The following is a 24,674-nucleotide window of genomic DNA, read 5'->3' on the forward strand; positions in this document are numbered from 1 at the left end:
GCTCTACTATCAGCCATTAAGCGCATCTTCTCACCATTGATATTGGAGGTCACCATTGGCACAGTCATAGGTGTTGTAATTAGACCTGCATAAACTCCAGGGCCCCGTCAATATGGGTTTTGGTTCAGATTCCCAGGGACCACTTTCCCATTCAGACTGGGGCATCTGTCTGTAGTTTGGTACTCTCTCATCTGTGATATGCCGCCTATCCAGGTACCTGAACACCAAATGAACATAAGACCACCTACATGGAGTGAAGTAGAGAAGGTAGTGAAGCGGGCAAGAGCAGCATCGGCCCCAGGACCTAATGGCATTTCATATAGGCTCTATAAAAACACCCCACGAGTCCTCAAATACCTGTGGAAGCTGATGAAGGTAGCATGGCAGAAAGTAGTGATTCCAAAGGCTCGGCGAAGAGCAGGAGGTATTCTGATCCCTAAGGAGAAGAACTCCTCATCTATCAGCCAGTTTCTCCAGATCAGCCTGCTGACCGTAGAGAGAAAGATCTTCTTCAGTGTCCTGGCCCAAAGACTATCTACTTTCCTGCATATAAATGTCTGGAGCATGCCAGCGTCATCTGGCACCAGATTCAAACTGCTAAGAAAGAACGAAAAGACCTTCGTGTGGTCTTTTTAGACCTTGCCAACGCCTTTGGGTCAGTTCCGCATGAGATCTTGTGGATGGCCTTCAACTATTTCAGCGTACCAAACCACATCACAGGACTGGTCAAGACCTACTTCCAGGATTTACAGTTTTGTGTGACAGCTGAGAACACCACCTCAGCCTGGCAGCACCTGAGAAGTGGAGTTATGGCAGGCTGCACGATGCACTAACTCAGGCTCCTTCCCCACCAGAGAGGTGACATTCCAATAGCTCGTCTCAGTAGCCAGGGATTGGTCTGCCATGTTCTCCCCCCCTGGTCGTCACTGTTCCTTTATCAGTGTCTAACAGTCTGTGTATGAGAGCCATGTAATGTCCATGTGTGTATGCTGACTGTGCTGGTCTGACCCCCCTTCTCTTTTCAGGGTGGAGCCTGCTGGAGTCCAATGGTTGAGACCAGGTCTAAGGAAGTGTAAGTGTGTTTTTAATGGGAATCATGAAAACAAAGCAGCACACATTCAATCATCTTCATCATTCACATCTCTGATGTCAGGAGTCATCATCAAAGTGTCAATCAATGAACAGATGATGGATCAATAACTGCAGCTGGATTGTGTTTGTTCTCACAATTGACACAAACACAGTTCACACAAACCTCCAACTGTCTGACAACAACAGGAAGGTGACACATGTGAAGGAGGTTCAGTCATATCCTGATCATCCAGACAGATTTGATGTTTGTTATCAGCTGCTGTGTAGAAATGGTCTGACTGGTCGCTGTTACTGGGAGGTCGAGTGGAAAGGATGCATTTATATATCAGTGAGTTACAGAAGAATCAGAAGGAAAGGAGGCAGTTACGACTGTGGGTTTGGACGGAATGATCAGTCCTGGAGTCTGTACTGCTCTGATGATGGTCCTCAGTCTGTCTGGCACAATAACAGAGAAACGTCCATCTCCTCGTCCTCCTCCTCCTCTGTCTCTAACAGTGTAGCAGTGTATGTGGACTGTCCTGCTGGCACTCTGTCCTTCTACAGAGTCTCCTCTGACACTCTGATCCACCTCCACACCTTCAACACCACATTCACTGAAACTCTTTATCCTGGATTTTGGTCCTTGTTTCCTGGTTGCTCAGTATTTTTGTGCTGAGTTGAGTGTAAAGAGTGTCTCCTTTTAGAGAAACACTCTGACTGTTGAACAGATAGTTCAGTCTGTACATGTCTCTCTTTCACTCAGAAACACGTTTTCAGATTCATGGATTCAGTCAGTTGATGTTTGAAACTCTTCTAAATGATTCCTTGTAAACTGCTTCCTCTTCAGTCCTTTAAAGATGGAAGCTCCCGTTATTCCAGGATCCACCTGTTGTTTTTCTGTCTTTTTCCACCCAAAGCTTCACAGTGAATCTCAGTATGTTGTGTTTCTCTGAAGCTCAGTTCACAACCAGCTCCTCTGCATTTTCAACAAATCTGAGCTCATTAAAATAAATCCAAATGTTTGATTTCTCTTTCCTTCTTCTTTTTTTTTTTTTTTTTTTTTCCCTGTTGGGGTTTTGGATATAAAATTTTTATTCGTTATCAAGAATAGCATAAAACATAACAGCCAAACAGAAAAGAAAAGAAAGAAAAAGGAAAAAGAAAGAAAAGAGAAAAAAAAATTTACACATCCACACACACACAAAAAAAATATTTTCACTCAATTACCCACAGATATAGAAAGAGAAAAAGATAAACTCCAAGAATGAGTTGTCCTTTACACTTACTTCCTATTTAATTGAGAACATCTTAATCGCAACCACCCCCCCTCAACAGTTGGGACAAATCATTTGGCGAATAAGAAAGCAAAGGGGACCAAACATTGAGAAAGAGACCCTCATTTCCTCCTAAAATAGCAGCAGTTCTTTCGTGAGGAATAACTTTAAATAATTCTCTGTACCACAACGTCACAGAGGGAGGTTTATCCTTAACCCAATTAATGAGAATACATTTCCTAGCTACCAGCAGTAGTTTGTCACATAATTTGCGCTGCAAGTGATTCAATGTTACTTCGTTTGAGGGTAGGCCAAGAAGAAAATACCCAGGGTCCCTTTGAATCAGGTTGTTAAAAATATTACTTAGTTCTTGAGAAATGAAGCTCCAAAATCTTTTGATTAATTTACATTCCCAAAAGTAATGAAAAAAAGTGCCAGTTTCTTTTTGACATTTACTACAAAAATGGGAAATATGAGGTGCAATCTTATGCAAGACATTAGGAGTTATATAAAGGCGATGAATGATTTTGTATTGGGTTTCTCGCAAGTGGTTACAAGTAAAAGTGGAACTACTCATATTAATGGCTCCTTTCCACTCCTCTTCGGTGTATTGATTATTAAGATCTCTCTCCCATTTATAAATGGCGCTCAGTGTGTTGCTACTAAGAGTATATAGGAGAGAGTAAAAAGCTGGGATAAAATGAGTTCTGTCTTTTCGCTTAATAAGAAATGTCTCAATATCATCATATATAACTATTTCTGAAGACTGTGGAATTCTAGAATGAACGAAGTTACGAACCTGGAGAAAGCCAAAAAAATGGTCTCTAGGGATATTAAAATTTGACTGCAATTGCTCAAAGTTCATCAGAATGTTGTTTTGATACAAATCGCCAATTACCCTTAATCCCTTTTTGTGCCACTTATCGAACATGCTACAAGACATTCCTGGAACAAAATCGTTGTTTCTCACTAGAGGAGTCAAGAATGAAGTGCAATCTTCTCTACCCAACCTTTTACGCATTTCCCCCCAGACCCATATTGTATTATAAATGATTGGGTTGTTCTTAATCCCCATTTTTAATATTGTTTTTTTGTCACAGACAGCTAAGCTCCAAAGGGAATAAGGTAAAGTGGACCAAGAGTCTAGTTGAGAGTTAGAATTTAGATAAGCATGTAGCCACTCCCATAAGACACGGCTATGACATGCCCAATTATAAAAAAATTAAATTTGGTCGGCCTAAGCCTCCCCTATCTATAGGCAGTTGTAGAGTTCCAATCCTTAATCTAGGTTTCTTGCCACGCCAGATAAATTTTGAAAAGGCTTTTTCTATATCACAAGAAACTTTCTGAGTGATCAATAAAGGTAGCATTTGTGGGGGATATAATAAACGCGGGAGAATGCTCATTTTAATTAAGTTCACACGCCCCATAAGAGAAAGCGGCAGTTTTTGCCATCTATCTAAATCTTTTTTGATTTTTATTATAACTGGTGATAAGTTCAGTTTCCATAAATCTTTAAGAACTGGTGGAATGTTTAGCCCAAGGTATGTAAAGCCGCTGGGGGACCATTGAAAGGGATTAGAGAAATCTGGCAAGGAGTTAATCTGATCACCCAGTGGCATAACTTCTGATTTCCCAAAATTAATTCTGTAACCAGAGAATGAGCTGAACTCATGTATGGTAGACATAATAGCTGGTATTGATTGTTCTGGTTTTGATAAGAACAGCAGAATATCGTCAGCGTACAATGCTATCTTATGATTTGTTCCACCCACTGTTATACCATGCACATCTTGGTGCTGGCGAATAGCCTCAGCTAGAGGTTCAAGTGCTAATGCAAAGAGGAGAGGGGACAGGGGACAGCCTTGCCTCGTACCTCTTTGCAATGGAAACGCTGATGATTGTATACCATTAGTTATGACACAAGCTTTTGGAAGTTTGTAGATACTTTTAATCCATGCAATAAAACCCTCGCCTAAGCCAAATCTCTCTAATACACTAAATACATATGTCCACTCGATTCTGTCAAATGCCTTTTCGGCATCTAAAGATATAACATAGGCTTTATGATTTGTCTGATTCAAGTATTGTATAATATTTAATAGTAGATGAGAAACGGTTTTGGATAAAGCCTGTTTGATCAGGGTTTATGAGCAGTGGGAGAATGCCCTCAAGCCTCCTTACTAATAACTTGGAGAGTAATTTAGCATCGACATTAATGAGACTGATCGGTCTGTATGATTCACACCTATCTGTAGATTTATTTTTCTTTAGAATTAACAAAATATTAGCCTGTCTGAGTGTTGGGGGCAACTGTTCATTCTTAAAAGAGTCTAAAAACAGAAATGTCAGGAGTTTTCCTGTAATGCAACTCAGGTCAGAATAAATGACACTCAGACAGGTTTGCAGGTTTAACGGGTGAGAGCTCAAACAGAGACTCACACTCCGCAGCAGTTGCCACCCTTTATTTATACTCAAGCATGTTTGCGTCACAGTCACATGCAGGAAGAGATAACATATAACGATAGAGACTTGCGTCACAGACACATGAGTGGAAGAGATAACATACAACGATCACAGACACATGAGTGGAAGAGATAACATACAACGATAGAGACTTCGTGCTGAGCTTGCACAGTGTAACTTCTCTAGTACAAAGAGCAAACACATCTAGAGAACCTCAAATGAAATGTACTTCTATACATAAACATAATAAAATCTTTTAACAATATCAGTCAATGGTCCTGCAAGAAGGTGACTTAGTTTTTTATAAAACTCTGGGCAGAAACCATCAGGCCCTGGTGCTTTTCCTCCTTTAAGGGAGTTAATAGCAAGTCGCACTTCCTCCTCTGTCACAGGGTTATTTAACTCTTTCCTGTGACTTTCTGATAACGATGCAACAGGCACCTTCTCTAGAAATTCCCGCATCTTCCCATCTGTATTACTACACTCTGATGAGTATAAGTGTATATAAAACTGCTTCATAATTCGATTAATATCCATTGTTTCATAATGATTTCTCTTTCTTAATGGGATGTTTCCAAACTCTCCACATGCTCTTACTGTTTCACTCATTGTTGGAAGCTCATCATTTGAAAATGTTTAAGCCATATAAGCGGGAAATATTGGCTTAATAGTGTTGAATGCAGTTCTAAGCAGAATCTGATTGTATCATAATGCATGTGGCTTATCTAATAAACAGCAAAGGTCTTGTGTTTTTCAGATATTTTCAACAGTAATATTTTGCAGTGTGTTGGAAACAGCTTTGTTTGAATGTTCTTAGAAATGTGTAAACATTCCTATATAGCATTGCATATGTTCTGTATCACATTGTTTCGTTAAAAAGTTTGTCCACTGTGCTGAATCGATGTGCTAAATAATGAACATCGACTTTTATTAATCATTTCTTTTCTTTGTGTTTGTCATTTTTGATGTCAAATAAACTTGGTTGCTTTCTCAGTGTTGTGTTCATATGTTACACAGATATTGCACAGACTATTTTTTATTGTATTTTTTATATGGCTGTTTTGTTTTTATTTTTTTTTTAACTGTAATCTTGTCAGTGAGCTTCTGACAGTCTGTCCTGATATGTGTTGTGGTGAAGTGACTAAAGTATGGTAGTGGTGTGTTGACAGTGTAACAGCACCACTGGCATGGCGTGAGAGTCCAGCTTCAGCCTATGTTTATGTTGGACACTAAGATCTTGTATACAGAAACACTAATAAAGAATCAATCATGAATAATTGTTGTTCAGACATTAGTTCCTAATGTTTGGAGAATCTCCATCTTAATCACAGCTCTGATAGGGCTACAGTTCAATTTCACAGTAATGAAGCTCTTTGTTTAAATTCAATGATTCATATTTAAAAGCCAATGTCTGCTAAACCTCCTGCTTCTTTATCTGTTACACCAACTCGACTGTGCAAGAATTGTTTTCATCGATTTCTTTTAACAGCTGATTTTTGGTTAAGTCGAGCTGATAAAATGTTCCCTTACATTTACTCTGTTTCTGTCCAAACAATGGACATAAGGGAGCACACTTATTCCTCCTCCAGTTTATTAAAGCTTGACCAATGAAACATGAGCCCACACACTGAGACAAGTGTGCCTCTATGAGGGCGGAGCTTGTGCGGCACAAACAGATCTGTCACGATGGAGACAAAATCCATCGTACAGTTTGGGAAGTTCAGGGATCATCTGCCCTGTGGCTTCTGGTTCCTATATAATGCACCATTATATAGCTAACATGCTTGTCTTTAACTACTGTTGCTTCTATTATCGTATTTCTGTAAAACCTGTTCAATGTTTTGTTATTCAGCTAAGTTTAACAGATGCATGAAGCTGTTGGAAATCGTTCACAAGCCCAAGTTTTGAAGCATTTTCAAATATTGTGATTGTTAATATCACTACTTCACCGAGTTCTTTTGATTCCTCAGAGGCATCCGATAGAAGACAAAACACTGCTCAGTAGACCATTTAACACTTTATTTCTCTTTCACATTACCTCTAAAAGGGAGATGCGCCCTGCACGACATGCTGTCAGTAACTACAACTCCCCACATTCAATAATACTGACATTAGGACACATTCACTGCAGCGTTTAAGCACTAATGTTCATCAGTGTGACAATGATGCTCTATATGTGAACACAGATATTATTAAACTGATAGAAACACTGACACTGTCAGCAGAGAGATACTGACTGATGACAGCTTACTGCCCTCAGGTGGTCACAGTGAGGAACTGCATGATATTAAACCAGTGACAGGTGCCGTCCTTAATGAAGAGCATTTCCAACCAATATATATATATATATATATATGTATATATGTATATATATATATATATACCTGCACCGTCTACAGCAGGGAGGGAAACGTCCTGCTGAAGAGAAAGGTGGAGCTGAAAGTCAGAGGTCAGTGCTATAGATACAGGGCAAAGATCCGAGGTCATGTGGGCGTTTATTCTCTAAAAGCTTTTAGTTTCAGCCTATTTTCAGTTCATTCAAATAAAATTAATTCTCTGATTTCCTTTTTATCTAAAATCCAAAAATGTCAGTCTATTCATAAAACTGTGGGTTTAAATGAATAGACTTAGAAAACTGTTAAAATGGAGTTGAAATGATCAAACGTTTTGTTAGTTTAGTCCAAATCAATGTAAATGTATAAATATCAATAGTTTTAAAGCTGCTGAGATCATTCAAACACTTTGATCCTGTCATTTGGATGTTGTCACATGTCAGGGTGGAGCAGCCATAAATATCAGGCTTTTATTGTGAAAATGCTGAGTGTGATGATCCAGAGGAGCCCATGGGGTCTTTGTGGCTGGATGAAGAGTTCGCCTTGTAATCGGAAGGTTGCCGGTTCGAGCCCCGGCTTGGACAGTCCCGGTCGTTGTGTCCTTGGGCAAGACACTTCACCCGATGCCTACTGGTGGTGGTCAGAGGGCCAGTGTCCGGCAGCCTCGCCTCTGTCAGTGCGCCCCAGGGTGGCTGTGGCTACAATGTAGCTGCCATCACCAGTGTGTGAATGTGTGTGTGAATGGGTGGATGACTTAATGTGTGTAAAGCACTTTGGGGTCCTTAAGGACTAGTAAAGCGCTATACAAATACAGGCCATTTACCATTTAGACGTGTGCACTGTGGTCACGCCAGCATTGAATCCATCCAAGTTACATGGTTTATTAAAATAATCAAATTACAGCATTTACATTTATGTTAGATAACTTTTAATTAAGTGCTTTAGCCCAACTTTTACATGACCTGTGTAGCATGTTAACACTATTGGAAGTAAAAATAACTTGAACTCCAATTTTGAAAGCACAAATTTCTTTTTCTTCTTTATATAAACCTCTGCCTCACACAACAAGACTATTGACTACACTACACTTTAACTACACAAGATTTACACTAAACGCCACAAATCTCTCACACCTCAAAACACCGCTGTCACTCCTAAAACTTCCCCCTTCCTAATCAGCTAAACGCCACGTTGCCATATCATTGTTTGATTGGTCGACGTGGTACATTTTTCCACCGATAGAAAGGGTGGGGGTTTTTTTGGTTTTGTTTTTGCTCACAGGCGGAGTGCTTTAGAGTGCTTTCCATATAAAACACAGTTTTTAACGTTTCTTCCCACAGTGAATAAACAACAATATTATTCAGGAAAAACAAACAAACATTGCATATATTTTTATCATAACTCTGCTTTTACGTGGCCTATCAACACAATTTAAAGACACTTTTTCTGTCAGTTGTTCCGTCTGTCCTGCTCACATCTCCAATGGTTGTACACGTTGTCATTAACGTGGCTTCACTCCACATCAGCCGCTTTGCTCGCTAAAACATCTGAGTCGCATTGTTGCTGCAGTTTACCTGCAACTGCTGTGAAGAAAAAGTCTCCATGTGTTTGTGTTTGGTCCTAATCTGCTGCCTGTCTGTTTGACATGCTGGATTTCCAGCTGATCGATGACAGATCAGAAACTGATCAGTCTATTGATCACACAATATTCCATCAATAGAATTGATTTGACTTTGATTTGTGTAACAAAGTGATTTCCACGTCTCCTTCATGATGTGACAGTGTCAGAGCTGAATGCACTTGTAGAGTATCATGTTTTTATGGCTCACATTTAAAGTGTTGCAGCTCTAATGTACAGCTGTCATATTAGAAATAGAAGCAGCTCTGATTTTAGTGCTCAAAGAAATCTATGAAGTGATGAATTCACACATGAACAGTTTTCTGCAGCGTTCCTCTCGGCCTTATTTGCAGCTCCACTCTTGTTTTTGCTCTAATAATTATTTCTCTCCATGAGCTGTTTCTCTGCCTGAAGGAGGCGCCACTCCATCGCTTCATTTAGTGCAGAACAAGAGTCACATGATGCTGCTCCGAACACCAATCACACTTTGTACAGCTCATGTTGTGTTTGTTGTCCTCTCAGTGTGTCAGGTGGAGGTGGAGGAGGGGGTGGAGTCTGTCCAGCTGCCCTTCAAAACCACACAAAACCTGCCTGGAGATGCTAAAGTGGAGTGGTGGGAGGTGAGTTCATACCACAAGCTTCTCGTGTATGAGAACGGCTCTGACCAGCCTGAAGAACAGCACCAGGATTACAGAGACCGAACGGCAATAAATGAAGACCTGCTGAAAACTGGAGACCTCAGTCTGACCCTGAAACAGCCCACAGAGAGAGACAGTGGAGAATACAGATGTGGCGTCTACAGGAAGAACATCTGGATCAGAGGGAAAACTGTGCAGCTTAAAGTCAAAGGTTTGTGTGTGTGTGTGTGTGTGTGTGTGTGTGTGTGTGTGTGTGTGTGTGTGTGTGTGTGTGTGTGTCTCTGACTGTCTTGTGTCTCCTCTGCAGGGAGAGTTCAGGTCCAGGATCAAACAGGGGACATCAGGAACAGAAGCAGCTCCATTGATCTGACTCCTCTGATGGCTGATCAATCAGTTTGATCTGTGTGTTCTTTGATTATTGATCAGTGATGTCAGAGTGGAGTCAGTGTGTTGTTGTGTGTTTGAGACTTTTAGTGTCCATGAAGGTCTCTGCTGCCGTAGATCCTCTGAACTGTGACAGAGGTCTCATTCTGGAGGAAACTCTCAGCACTTTCCAGCAGCTCCTCCATCATGGAGGACGTTCCCTCACTGTAACAGGTGGAGGAGAGAGGAGAGGAAGCACAGGTGGATCCTCTGAGGAAGAGGAGCGTCCTACAAACCACATGATCACATGACCAGAGGGGCGTGGCCTACAGTGGTAGTATTAAGGAACAGTCCACATGTTCCACTTTGACGGCTCATCTCCAACAAAGCAGACCTGTGATCACTTTGACTCAGGATGATGGATTGTTTGGATTTGTCTTTGCTTCTCTGGACATTTTTGTGTGTCTTTATATGTTGGACTGAGTCATCTGACCTGCCAAGGAACTAAACATGGGCTGTATCCCAATTCAGGGGCTGCAGCCTTGGAGGAACCGTGTCGTTTTGTATGTGCCTCTGAATTTTGTATTGTCTGAGCAAGGTTTTGGTTCCTGTTTTGTTTGTTCTTCATTATTAATGCACTATGACCCAAACTCTTTTATGGCAGGTATTTTAATTTCTCTTTGCTATTTGGGCTGACTGGGACCTGATAAATGTAAAAAGAAAGAATTACCTGATTTATTTTACATGATTTGTGTTTCTGAGAATAATGAGATCCACATATGAGGACATGAATTTTTAATTTTACAAAAATATAAAATTTTACAGTGGCGGTGTCCTTGTAAGTGAATATCAGGTTCTAGTAGAGCAAAATTTTGTATTTTGGTCTAGACAACCCAAAATGTGATGTCCACATACGTGGATGCCAGGTCCTACGAGGTTAAACATTTCAAATCCAATGTATTTATATAGCACATTTAAAAACAGAAGGTTTGCCCAAAGTGCTGTGCAGAAACAAAAAGGTAAAACTAATAAAACCACTGACACTCACTAATAATACACATAATAAACGTATCAACTCACACCAGTCTGAACGCTATCGAAAAAAGGTTTGTTTTCAAAAGCAACTTAAAAACAGGAAACGAAGATGCCTGTCTAATATTTAAAGGCAGCATTTGGGGGCCATAATTGAAAAGGCTCATTCGCCTCTATGTTTTAGCCTAGATTTTGGGACAACCAACAGCTGGTCAGCTGATCCGAGGGTCCATGATGGAATATAAAGCTGAAGTAACTCGGAAAGGTATGATATTTAGGTACATTTGCACATAAATAAGTAACATAATATTCAGTACTTACTTTTAAAAGTTTACTCTTTAGCTCTTTAGCTTCAGCCGTTTTTCACTGTTTTTTTCAAAACAAATTATCTACAACCACCGCCACGCTCTGAATTCTGGAATAGGTTGGGCTACGAAGAATACACTCACCCATCCTTCAAATTCGGGCAAATGACGGACGGATTTTTGGCTAAAATTAAGATGTTACCAATATTAGGTATGTGTTAAAATGTTTGCAATAATAAATAATTTTAACATAATGTATACAAAAACAAAAATAAAAAAGATTGTTATGGATCAGGTCTAGATTCGTACCTGCGGGGTGATTGTGGCTCAAGAGTTGGCAGTTTTTCTTGTAATCGGAAGGTTGCCCGTTCGAGCCCTGGCTCTGACAGTCTCGGTCGTTGTGTCCTTGGGCAAGACACTTCACCTACTGGTGATGGCTGATGGTGCGATACGACAGCCTAGCTTTTGTCAGTCTGCTCTTAGGGCAGCTGTGGCTACAACTCTAGCTTGCATTGAGTGAATGAATAGTGGAATTGTACAGTGTTTTGAAGGTCTCAAAAAGAACTATATAAATGCATTTCATTATTATTACTGAGAACCTTCACAGACATTATTATTGTTATTATTATTATGTGCAGATGTTCTCTTCTTCTCCTTTTTCGTTTAATGGCGGTTTACTCCCCGGTGTACGAGGACACCGCCACTTGCTGACGGAGCAAATGAGCCCTATTGTAAACTGAACTTGCATCATTACAATTTGTGTTTGTGTATGCATGTTTAACTTTTCTTCCTATTTTACGGCGCTGTTGTTCAATCAGGGGAAACTCTCCGTTGAGAAGAAGCATGAATTGGTTTGTATACGGAGGTACCTATTGTTTAAATGTCCCGGGGAGTCAAAAAGAAGGCAGAGTTGTCAAGAAACTCTGCCTTTTCCAGCTATTTATTAATGAGTGACATATGTATATATATATATATATATATATATATATATATATATATATATATATATATATATATGTTGTACTATTCTTAGTTAGCGTATTGTCTGTCTTGTCTTAATGTTGGTTTATGTTGGTTTATAATGGAGCACTGTAACAAAAAATAATTTCCCCCAGGGATCAATAAAGTATTCTGATTCTGATTCTGATTCTGAAATGCTAGGAGCTAACTGGGCACTAACCGTGTCATTCAATATATTAAATGTTGCGATGCTGGCAAAGAGTAAGATTTGTGAATGCGTGATACGGATCAGGTTTCCGGTACGGATCGGGTAGCGACAATCGGCCTTCAAATGCGACGTCCGAAAGATGCATCCCCTGAATTGAGACGCACTCTTTAAGGTCGTTTTCGGTTGGATTTACAGAGCAGCACTGCCCTCTGCTGTCTGCAGCTGCTTTTGAAACAAAGTGACATGTCTTCTTAATTACAGTCAGGAGCAGAGATAAAAGGGAAATCTCCAGATTAATGAGACATGAAATTTCAGACAATGATCATGTCTTAATAAAGTGCTGGGCCTCCACACTGCTCCAAAAATGCTTCAGAGTTCTTCAGCATCTCTGAACTTGAATGGAGGGACAAAGATCCTCCATCATCTGCTGGTTGTAAATGGCCTGTATTTGTATAACGCTTTACTTAGTCCCTAAGGACCCCAAAGTGCTTTACACACATTAAGTCATCCACCCATTCACACACACATTCACACACTGGTGATGGCAGCTACATTGTAGCCACAGCCACCCTGGGGCGCACTGACAGAGGCGAGGCTGCCGGACGCTGGCGCCACCAGGCCCTCTGACCACCACCAGAAGGCAACGGGTGAAGTGTCTTGCCCAAGGACACAACGACCGAGACTGTCGGACTGGTCGCATGAGCACCAATGCTCATACGGACATTATTAACTTTATCCACAAAGAAGTTTAGAAAGTCATCACTCTCAGATATAGAGGACAGAGGTCAAAGGTTTTCGTGCAGAGAAACCCAAAGTTCTCTAAGGCTGACCCTGTGAACTTCAAGTTCTGCTTTCCTACAGAGTCTTTTGACTTACGTTATGTCATCATTTATCCACGGATGAGCTCTTTTTGGGGAAGCCATGAAAGTTTTTAAAGGTGCCACTGAATTTAATATCTCCAAACAATGATTATTAAACACTGTGTAGCAACTTCAGCATCAGTGCAGCCTCTGATCACATGAGGATCTAATAAATCAGAAAACTTCAGGGAAACATCCTGATTTATGAACCGCTTATTGAACAAGAGATTGGATGGTGGTGTATCCTGAGGGAAGCTGAGGTTAAAAATAACACAAGAATGGTCACTCACCTGTACATCCTTAACACAGAGATCAGTTATGTCTAAGCCAAGAGAAAACACGAGGTCCAAGGTGTGGCCTTGAACGTGAGTGGGACCAGAGACATGCTGGTTAAAATTAAAAGAGTCTGAAATGGAAAAGTCAGAGGCCATGCTAAAGCCAAGGTCATCCAAATGCAGGTTGAAATTGCCGATCATCAAGAATTGAATTGAATTGAAGGTTGCCCCGCAGAGGAATAGGACCCCCCCCCCCGACTTACACACACAACGAAAACATCACATGGGAATACAGTCGGAGATCGGCAGCGTTGCAGAGAAAACACTGAAAAATTACACAACAATGGGAAAGAACAAGAGGAAAAAAGGAGACCTCTTCTCACGCTGGGCACCTATGGGAGGACAGCATGAGAACAGGAAACAAAAAAAACTCCTCTGCACAGAGAGCACATTAATGTCCACATCGCAACATCAGAGCACATGACAAGCCACAGGGGTTGGATAGGGGGGTGGGGGGTAATCCGAAGGAACACAGCAGTCGTCCTGCACAGCGCTACCATTTCAGCGCGGCACGCAGACCCGCCGTCCTCCCCCGCAGGAAACAAGCATCGAAGGCGTTTGGAAGGGAGGGGGATGAGTGCGTGCTTATCAGTGTAAGTGTATGTGTGTGCGTGTCCAGAGTCCAGCTGAGCCAGTGTCCTTCGCCCTATCAGGCAAAGTAAACAGTCTGCCAGCCAACCCAGGTGGCCTTGCATGGGATGGGAAGAATAGTCATCACACAGTCGTTATCAGGGAATTGTTTTGGTCGGCTCCAGCCTTGGGCCTGAGCAGCTGGCGCCGTGGTGTCCATATGTTGAATATTGTTGATTTCTCCTTTATGCAAGCAGCTCCGAATTTAGCACTCTGACGCTGGTCTCTCGATCTCCCGTTGGAGCGCTGCGAGCCTCCTCATGATGGTATCAAACTTCTGTTCCGTGGTGTTGTCATTCTTTTGATTCTGAGACCCCACAGCTGCAGTGAGCCGTTCTGCGATGTGATCCAACTTTCGCTCAAGGGTGTCATTTTGAGCAGGCCCCTCTCTGATGTATCCCATCATACGCTCAATGGTGTTAGTTTGAGTCTTCACGGCAGCTGTAAGCGTCTCCAAGGTGTTAACCATGCTGCATTCGTTGTGAGAGGTCGCGCCTCGTCCCATCGCTTCAATTCCAGCGGGCAGCCTTGGGGGGGTTTGAAAAGCCGGTTGCGCTCTCTTATTTCTCCGATAAGTCAGGGCCAAGCCAACTCCGATCAGCAAGAACCCTGTTATCATGGTTCCGAATAGGTAGATATCTTCAGCGTCCTCGATTGACAGTCCCGCCAGGCACAAGATCCTCAAGGTCTGCCACCCGTCCATCGTGTATCCGGCAGGGAAAGTCCCTCCAGGGCACTTGGGCTCTCCCAAGCCCAGACTTCTCGTTAAAGGGTGTCAATAGCATTCAGAGACCAGTTGATCAAATCCATAATTCTCTTTTAGGTTTTAGAGAACGACAGTGAGAGAGTGTTCGAGGGAAAAGTAATGCACACGAGACAAGACAAGGACACAAGAGGCTAAGCAGGGAAGATAAGGGTGAGGAGGAGAGGAGAAAAAGTGCGACCGCCTTCACCGAGAGCCAAGAGAATCTCAGAGCCAAGAGAATCACTTTCTCCAGTTTAATAATAGAGCATAAAAAGTTTGTGAAATCCTGGATAAAAAACACCAGCAGGTCCGGGAGGGCGGTAAAACACAGTATATTTGATGAACGGACCTTAAGAAGTTGTGATTCAAAGGAAGGAAAGTCTCAGAGTCCAAAGCTCTGCAGGAGAAATTGTCCCGGAAAACAGTGGCAAATCCACCACCATGACAGTCCAAACGCGGAGTCCCGATGAAGTGACAGCCGACCAGACAGAGCTCATTAAGGTGAATACATTCATTCTCCGGTATCTCGAGATATGTTGCCGGTCCAGGTAAATTTTCTGTTAGGCCCTAATGCACAGTTGGGTAGGTGGTAGCAGATCAGCATTATCCGTGTCCTGTAGGGGGACCGGTACCAAATACCGGAGACGTTCTCCACCATGGAGCCGAAGAAATCCCCTCTGTCGGGCGCATTTGCTTTTGGCCTGAACACCAGACCTACAGCCCCTTCTAGACGATCTTCTTCAGCTTGTCTTGCTCCTGGGCTTTTGCTTGGAGCCAAGAACAGGTACAGGTAGTCTGGAGAAGGCGGAGGGCAAACAAACGGCGGAGGGAAACCTTGGTAGTAGCTCTGCCAGCTGTCAAAAGTTTTTTCCATACATACTTTGATATTCAACAAAGTATGTGAACTGTAAATACGAGTAGCAAATACACCATCAGGCTATATCAGAGCTGAGATGATAAGATAAGAAACAATAAAAGGAAACAGTCGACAAACACATGGAGGAGCAACAGAGGCCAAGCTGAACACAGGCGCCATGTTGAGGCCACTCTTTGTGGAGAAGGACTCACACAGGAATCACATAGTTTCACAGATCATTTCTCTGATATTTGTGAACATTGATGAAGGAGGGATCCTGCTGCCTTCACTGTCTCTGCTTCTCTGCAGTAAAAACTGCTTCTAAAGTGGATTTTTCTTCCTGCGTGTCGTCTGCAGACCTTTAGTCATCCACAGCTTTTCTTTCTCCTCGTCTTTAAGCAACATTTCCTAACAGGACAGAGTTTATGATGTGATTCTAAGGAGGGATTTCAGAGACACTGTGTGCCTGATCAGGAACGTCAGCATACACTTCATCCCAGTGATGATCTGTTAGCTCCGTCTTTAAGGCCTCACTTCTTCCTGCTGTCATGTCAGTCGTGTTGTTTCACTCACTGATTTTCTCCAATATTTTCTGTTGCTAACACTAAATCTGAGCACAGCTCACAGCTGAGTGTGTTCCAGTAAAGTGTTAGCAGCACAAACACAATCAGAGTTTGTCTCTGTCAGCTTTTAGTGAGCTCACTAACAAATGAACAAAGGTCAGGCTTCAGGGCGACGCCTCAGCTTTTTAATTGCTCCTAATAAAACAGGACGTGGGGAACATGGCTGACTGCGTCATCTTTGTTTTAATTATTTTTAAATGATAAAAGAAGAGAAAGAATAAAGATGTAATTTTATTTTATTTCTACAGCATCAAATCACAAGAGGTGATTTATACTGTAAGGTAGACCCTACAATAATAATAATACATGCAGAGAAAACCCAACAATCATATAACCCCCTATGAGCAAGACCTTTGGAGACAGTGGGAAGGAAAAACTCCCTTTAACAGGAAGACTCAGGGAGGGGCGGGGCCATCTGCCGCAACCGGCTGGCGGTTGGGTGAGGAAGACAGGACACCGACACGCTGTGGGAGAGAGAGGTTGTAAACACACTTATAGCAGCATCTGTATGTAAAGTTTTTATAACAAAAATCTGTTTCTCACAGCCAAAGCAGAAAACAAAGAACCACATGAAACAGAAGTAAGATGCAGCAAACAGGTGTGGGTTCATCACAAAGGTGGAGCCACTGACACCTGTGGCTGTGGGAAGGGCTATTAAATCCGCCCGTGATGGGCAGATGTAATCCGTACGGTCACGTTGGTGTAGAGGCCCGACTTCGTGTTCATGAATGTGACCGCAGCTCCTGCTGAGCTCTTTGTCCTGAAACTCTGAGTCATGTTGTTACTTTTGTTTTCACATTTGGGGAATCCCCGCTCAGGTTTTACTTTCATTTGGTGTCTGTCCAGGTACTTTCATACCATACAGCTCGTTTAGTCAGCCAATCAGAGACCTGCAGCATGGTGGCGTGCCACGACTAAAGGTCTATTCTGTTCTGTTCCACAGGCTGCACGGGGTCAGAGTGGACGTTTTGGAGCAGGTAAGTGGACGCTTTTGTCTTTCTGAAATGTTCTTTTGTTAGTTTGTCCACCTGATGAGCAGGCTGCTCCATAACTGAACACTATGGTGTAAATGTCATCAACAGTTTTTAACCAACCAAGCACGAAGCATGGATACAAACAGCAGCTGGTTGTTGTTAGGATTTTATTCAGGTTTAAATCAGACAAATAAACGACGTCTATGATGCATAAACGTTCTTCTTCCTTCAGTTTGAGGACACAGGTGTGCAAAGAGTGTTTGTTTCCCAGCAACAAAATAATCTTTAACTGAACTCTGATCAGTTTTTACTGCAAGCTTTTCAAAATACCGAAGATAAGAGTGTGTATTCATGTACCTGAGATCTGACCCACATGCTGTCGATTATTGACCACAGGAAGCACCTGAAGGACAACGTTAAAGACAGTCAAACTTCCTCTGAGGAGATGGACAGAAACGAGGAACTGGAGTAAGTCTGGAAGCAAGGAGTGAAATGAAACGAGAAGATTTTCTCTGTGTTTTGTTTCAGGATCTGTGGACAGATTAAATATTTGCTGTACTTAAAATGTTTTTTCTATAATTCCTGTTTCAGCAAATTGTTTCAGAGGTTATTTACACACTGCAGAGCAGACAGACTGAGCAGCTGTGATGAAAGGCAAAGACTGACAAAGCTGGCAATGAGAAGCTGCACAGATGAAGTCGTCCTGCAGTGGCTGAGAAAAAACTCAGAGTCTGACGCCTTCAGCAAACTCACAGGCATGTTTGACTTCCTGAAGAAACACATTGATGAGGAGGAGAAGAAGAACCACAGCGATGATGTTCACATCACCTTTGTGGCTCATAGTTCAATCGGAGACTTCATGATCCCAGCCAGCTGTTACCTGCCTCTGCCCACCATCACTGACGTGCTCCTGTATTCTCCCTGGAACTGCGTCAGTGTTGGTTTAGCGTACGGTGTCGCTACAGGAAAACTGAGGCCTCAGCACAGAGTTTTTTCCTGTGAAGATAAAGAAAGCTGTACCATTCCTGATGACAAACATCGACCTGTGAACCTGCCAGATCACTGGAACTGAAGAAAGCTGGAGCACAGATGGTCCCAAACATCACGGTTAGCCCCCTTTCACCAGATGATGATGATGATCGAGTGTGGAAAAGCTTTGAGTCTCTCTCAGCTAAACACGGCCCACCAGGAAGGAACCGCATCGTCATCCCGTTCATCCTTCCAGGACGGGAATATGAAAGCGTCCCGTTCTCTGTGGTTACCTTGGCTCTGTCCCTGGTGCTCCTCTCCTCCAGGTTTAAAGCCACTCTTCACTTCTCTGGTTGTCTCAGAGATCGCTCTACTGGACCAAAATTTGACAGGAAGTATCTTCAGGAGCAGTACGCCTGCGCCATCGACAACAGCTGGATGAAATGTTCACCTGAAGCTTTCAGATGATGATAAATGCTGCCTGTGTTAGACATGTTTGTAGATATTTTAGGGTAAAGATGAAGATGAAATGATAAAAGTAATTTTTTCTATATTTGAGGCTCAGATTCATGATGAAGGGACTTGAATCATCATTTAGAAATGTTCCAGCTCATAATCTGATCATAATCTGCCAACATCTGTGGAGGTTATTAATATAAACACTCACCTGTTCTCTGCTCGCTGCTCACAGGTGACGTGATACTGATGTCAGGCCTTCAACCAGCACACACACAGATCATTGACATGAAGTATATAGATTATTTATGTATGTTATGTATTATGTAATATTTTGATCTGTTATTGCTTTATGTTGGGCTTTTAGATCCGTACTAGAACAATCAGTCATGAGCCACAGATTTCTAACTCAGACTCTGTCACGTTCCAAACATAGAAGTGACACAAGTCTACAAGTTGTACATCTATGTTTTCATGCAGACTCGGTAATTGTTTCTGATCTTTTGTCATTGTAAAACATCAAAATGTGAAGATGATGTTGTCTAAGTGAAGAAGAACAGGATGAAAACCTGAAGCTGCTCATTAAAAACAATGTTGTATATATGAAATTTATGGGGGACCACAAGAACCACGCGCATCGAAATAAAGAATTCTGTGATTAAATCATGAATTGTAGAATAAATTTGTACATTCATTTTTGAATTCCATGTTAAAAAATAATTTTTAAAAAGTTTTTTAAAGTGGCGAATCCACTCCTCATTTCAATCCCTTTCCTGTTGGCTCACAGGTTAGCTCAGGGATTAACATTTGGATTAGCAGCTGGATTTGCAACTTTATGTTAAAAATCCTGCTGCAATGCAAACTAGCCTTGACATTAACTTGGCATGTAAAGAGCTCTCTGACCGGTTGGACAGACACAGGCCGGCTGCCTGGATTTTTCTTCACTTCTTGTTTGTGCTGACAGCTTTGCCCTGCTTAGAAGTGTGTGTGTACAAAGGCCGCTCAGCCTCAGGATTTACACTCGGCTCAACACGTATGTGAAGAACAAAGAGACCCTGCAGCGAAACAGAACCTCTGGCTGTGTGCTTGTTTATTATTTCAGGTATAGATGATGGAATATGACCAGCCTGATGTCAGCCTGCTTCTCTGACAGCGCCTCACCTCTGTGTGCTGCCCCCTGCTGGCCCTGATCATTACTGACTGAGTCCTTGCTGCCACTTTGTTAGGTACAGCTTGCTAACACAGGCTCAGACCTGCTTTGCCTTCAGAGCTGAGCCTTAAATCTTCATGGCTCAGATTCAGCAAGGAGCTCAAAACATCCCTCAGAGTCATGTGATCAGTGACGTCAGCTCCTGTTTTACTGCATTAAAGTGATCAGATGACTTCAGCGCTTTGACATGGATGGTAGTGAAAGCAGGAAATGACAAATGTAGCACAGCAGCAGCGTTTAACACGTCTGAGCATCATTTCAGTGTTTCAGTCATTTAAAAACACTTCCTGTCACTGTGGTGGTTACAGTGACATCATGCAGTTTGTGCTTTGACCTCCAGAGGGCGACAAATCAGCACAGACAGAGAGCTCCAATCAAACTTTGCTGCCATCAGGAATAATTCTTCAAATATAATCATCAGTGTTTGAGCAGTTATGATATCAGGGACAATCTAGACGTGTGTGACAATACTGAACATGTCACATGACACACCTTAGACATGATGTGATCCACTCTCAGTCTCCACTTTCATTCATGACTTCAACAGGTTGAAATTAGCTTTGAAGAAACATCTGTTTAGTGCTGAAATATTAAAATGCTGCAGGAAGAACAACAACAAAGTGATAAAAGACGTTTGTGTTTCAAACAGGAAAACCAGCAGAAATAAATCAACTAAGGAGCTGGTTGAAGATTTGTGAATTTGTGAAAGTTCCACCTGAATGCAACACGGACTTTTTGATGCTTCTGAGTGTCTTTAACGCCTCTCTGGGTGTTTCCTTCCTGCTCAAAGTTTCACTAAAGTTTTTGTTACTAAAGTTAAAATGCCTCTGGACCCCAGTTATCGCTCAGCTGTGTGCAGCAGCCTGTGTCACTCACTCATCCCATCATGCACTGCGGTCTCATAAGGAAACTCAGCTTTTTGATATAAAGTTTTTCTTGTTCCCGAATACAAATATTTAATAGGTATTTGCTCGAAATAAGTATTCATAAAAAACAGGTTATTCCTGCTTTTCTGAATACCGTATTCGGGTTGGGCTCTACTCCTAGTTGGGATTCTTGTCCTTTGCTGATGCCTGTATTGTGCAGCCATGAGGAGCCTTAATAATGCAGCTGCATTATTTATCCACCATAACAGAGGTTAGTGTTCAGCTCTGTCACCACTCTGGCCACATGTTGCCACACTTGTACTTCCAGCTCTGAGCTGCAGCTGCTGAACACGTTACTTTTGTACTTATGTCTCCAAGCAGCATCACAGCTTTCAAAGAAGAAAAAAGCATCATTTCCTGATAATGTGTGATGAGCTTGTACAAGATGTAAAGACTGGTAGTTTGAGGAAATCACAACACCTTTCAAAAACATATTTGCTTCCACAGAGCAGTGAGCCTTCTTGGTTTCCTTGTAGATTACAAACAGGATTGGAGTGATGAGGCACGCGGTGCTGCACGGCTGTCTATGGGACGACCTGTACATCAGAACCACATCAGCCCAGACCGAGACATCTACCAGCACAAGTACAGAGCCTTTATCTCACATGTTTGAGCATTCGTTCACCTTCATCTGTTTGTCTGTTCTTACTCTTTACCCAGTCCACCTTAAACACAGTGGGTGTGTTGCAGGGAATGGAGCTGTTATTGTGTGGAGATCCTTGTGTACATATTGAAACCTCTCTGTGTTATCACTCAGCCAGGCTTTTCAATTGGCTGTTTGTGTTTTTTAATACGTGACCTTTGCTAAAGTTCACCCAAAGGTGCAAATGATGTGTGACAGGATGTACAGATGTGTTTGCAGAGTTGTCTGTAGGACAACAGTTTAGTGATCCAGCTCAGCACTAACAGGTGAATATTCCACGGGCTGAGGTGTGATGTTAGAGGGCTGCTCGTGGTGCTTGTGCTGATCACAGACAGGCTCAGCTGGATCTGAAGGCACATCTGTGTCAACATACTGCAGTAAGCTCACATGTGGTAAATCCACTGCATCGGCACAACCGTCACTACCAGTCGACTAATGTGACACTTGCAGACTGAGTGATGCTGGTGGTTTGTACTGAGTGTGAGACAGAGCTGACCTCTGACCTCAGGGTGGAGAAATCTGATAGGAAACTCAGACTCAGCAAAAATCTAGCCAAGGTCACATGTAAGGGCACAGCCAATGAAACAGCTGGGTGAGTTGTAACTAATAACTCAGCTGACACAGTCAGACAGCCTGTTTCTATGGCAGGTTTATTTGGCTATGTTGAAAAGGATTTTATCCTAATAACTCAGTTTAACTATCACAATAATGAAATGGTGCAAATGTAAAATCCTTGTATTTTGAGTAACTTTATGATTGGCTGCATGTGATGTGGGGACATGTGGCAGTTATAACAAAACAAACATAACTTAGGCTGCATGTAAATGGGCTCTGTGCAGCTTTGAATCAGCTCCTGTTGGCCTCCAGCTTCTGGAAACACTTCCAAGCAGAGCAAGCCCGACTGGGAACAGTTCCCAAAGCAGGTGGTCCCATCATGTCAGTGGTTGCTGTGTGGGTGAGGAAAGGACTCACAGGGAGGTGAAGGCTGCTGTTTATCATCACAAACACAGGATGACTGGCTGAGCTGAAAGGACTGAAGCGAACACACGTACAGAGTCGAGCACATTAACATCAACAATGACGCTGAGCAGAGAGACACTGAGGGTTTAAACACTCTGGCTGATGATGATGATCAGGGACGCACAGCTGAACTGAACTAATAACACACAGGAAGCAAACATGACAGCAGGAAATGTGAACAGGTGAATAAACATGAAACAAGTGCAAACACTGGGCGAACACCAGGAACCCGACACACCAGTGACACCAGGAAGTAACTGTGCATGTCATCAGTGTGGATCCATGAAGACTGAATGAGTGATTTCCTGATATGTATGGTGATCAAATCACTTCTGTATGAACTGTGTGTTTCCAGCTGGTTCCAGGTCACAGCTTTATGTTCATTGGATATGAAACCTTGATGCTTGTTTGAAAGGACACATATGGACCTTGTTTCCTTCTTTCCTTCCTTTTTGTGTCCTCTGTGCTTCACCTGCTGCTCTTCACTCTGTTACTTTGTGACTCTGGTTCTCCTACAGACACGTGGGTGGTGTCTCCACCTGTAGATGGAGCAGCAGCTGGTCTGCTGAGTTCCTCTGACTGTCTTTGATTTGTGCTTCCAAAGTTTAACAGGAAAGTGAAGCGAGAGAAAGAGCAGGAAGAAAAGCTCAGTTTCCTCTCTGTGTCACATCCACAGTGTCTTTAGATGATGGAGTCACAGCAGAGAGAGTTCACAGCTGCACTGTTTGTGCCCTTTAGATGTGCACTTATTCCAAATATAACATCATCATTATGAGCCTGTTATTATGTTTATTTTTCCTTCACTCTGCTTCATCCCAAAGGTGTTCTTCCACACCAAACTCCCTCATCTGTGTCTTTATGAACTTTGCTGTCTTCACTGATAATAAACGTCTGTCCTCCATCTACAGGAGCAGTCAGCTGACTAGGGATGGGTATCGAAAACCGGTTCTTGTTGAGAACCGGTTCCCACTGTTTCAATTCCTTGGAATCGTTTGCCATTTTTGCAAACGATTCCCTTATCGATTCCAGTCGCCCCAAATGACGTCACCACGTTGCGGAGCGTCATTTACCTGGCAGGAAACATGGCGGCTCAAACGCTCAAAAGTTTGATTATACTTTATGAGAACCGATGACAACAGGGCAACTTGCAAAGTAGATATTTCATTTAAGGGAGAGAACACTACGAATATGCAAAAGCATTTGCTCACAAAACACACGATGACCTTAAATGAATGTCGTGTTTTTAATTCCGCTCCGGACTCGTGACTCTCAACCCAGCAGCAGCGCTAACGTTTGCACGTCCTCTCCCGTTAATGCGGCAGGTAAATAATCAACTAACAGTGCATATTATGTTAGCGCGATCTGTCTTATTACAAACCTGCCATTACTGTGCTCATGATGTGATCATGTGATCATGATGAGAGAGACAGAGTCTGGCTCAGATGCTGGCAGTTCTCGCTGCAGTCTACCGGTAGCGTCTCCTTTCAGGCCAGGATAGACTAATGTCACCGAGCAGTGTCTAAGTTTGTGGTCAAAGGCTTGCACCCATTTGCCACAGCAGATGGTAAGTGAATGTGTTTAATTGTAGGCAGGGACATTACTGGATATTCTTGTGTAATTGCTACAGAATAATTTATGTTTTACTTTGTTATTGCTACAGAAGAATATTTATTTTATTATTTTACATTTACAATTTTTTTCCTGGGGACCCTGTGACACCCCATTGAAGAGCCGTAGGCTGGATCTCTTAAGATCTCACTGCTGGGTTTGTAAGGTCATGTTACTCCTAAATTTCTACCTTGTTCAAAGAGAAGATATAAAACAAAGTTCTAAGCTAATCGACCTTAGTGTTCTCCTTTTTAAAAAAGAATCGATAAGAGAATAGATAAAGAATCGAATCGTTAAACAGAATCGAAAATGGAATCGGAATCGTGAAAATCTTATCAATACCCATCCTTACAGCTGACTGTGACTCAGTGTGTAAGTGATGATGCTTGATATTCAGGCAAATGAAAGTGTTTGAATTTAAAATGGTTGTAACATTAGTCCATCCCATCCTTCAACAGCTCACAATACATCAAAGTCATCTTGGAACATGTGCTCTTATTGTGAAAATCTGCTTCCCTCTCCGTCAGAGGTGGAGCCCTGACTCCTTCCTG

The 24,674-nt window shown here is 42.3% G+C and overlaps 4 protein-coding genes across 6 annotated transcripts in view; all 4 read left to right on the forward strand.

The window, feature by feature from the left end:
* LOC145425924 (uncharacterized) overlaps nt 1-24,674 on the forward strand; it is an 87,794-nt gene that overhangs the window by 42,017 nt on the left and 21,103 nt on the right. Inside the window, exon 12 of one of the 3 annotated variants that reach the window (XM_080299391.1) lies at nt 1,026-1,072. The exons of the other annotated variants lie outside the window; for them this stretch is intronic. Coding sequence (XP_080155517.1) covers nt 1,026-1,072 — 47 coding nt within the window. The remainder of the gene's footprint in view (nt 1-1,025; nt 1,073-24,674) is intronic. 3 annotated transcript variants of the gene reach the window in all.
* Nucleotides 1,229-6,088, forward strand: LOC145425944 (stonustoxin subunit beta-like; the record flags this gene model as incomplete). Its single annotated transcript, XM_080299456.1, has 1 exon — nt 1,229-6,088. A coding segment is annotated over one exon (519 nt), but the record flags the coding sequence as incomplete, so codon positions are not given.
* LOC145425941 (butyrophilin-like protein 10) lies at nt 7,470-11,391 on the forward strand. Its single transcript, XM_080299454.1, has 2 exons — nt 7,470-9,611; nt 9,708-11,391. The coding sequence occupies exons 1-2, from the start codon at nt 9,221-9,223 to the stop codon at nt 9,797-9,799; spliced, it is 483 nt and encodes a 160-aa protein (XP_080155580.1). The 5' UTR covers nt 7,470-9,220; the 3' UTR covers nt 9,800-11,391.
* On the forward strand, nt 17,209-19,417 carry LOC145425939 (uncharacterized). Its single transcript, XM_080299452.1, has 2 exons — nt 17,209-17,759; nt 17,883-19,417. Exons 1-2 carry the CDS (start codon nt 17,665-17,667, stop codon nt 18,361-18,363), a joined length of 576 nt encoding a protein of 191 aa, XP_080155578.1. The 5' UTR covers nt 17,209-17,664; the 3' UTR covers nt 18,364-19,417.

The sequence above is a fragment of the Astatotilapia calliptera genome, chromosome 3 (assembly GCF_964374335.1).
Source record: "Astatotilapia calliptera chromosome 3, fAstCal68.1, whole genome shotgun sequence".
Classification (NCBI taxonomy): domain Eukaryota; kingdom Metazoa; phylum Chordata; class Actinopteri; order Cichliformes; family Cichlidae; genus Astatotilapia; species Astatotilapia calliptera.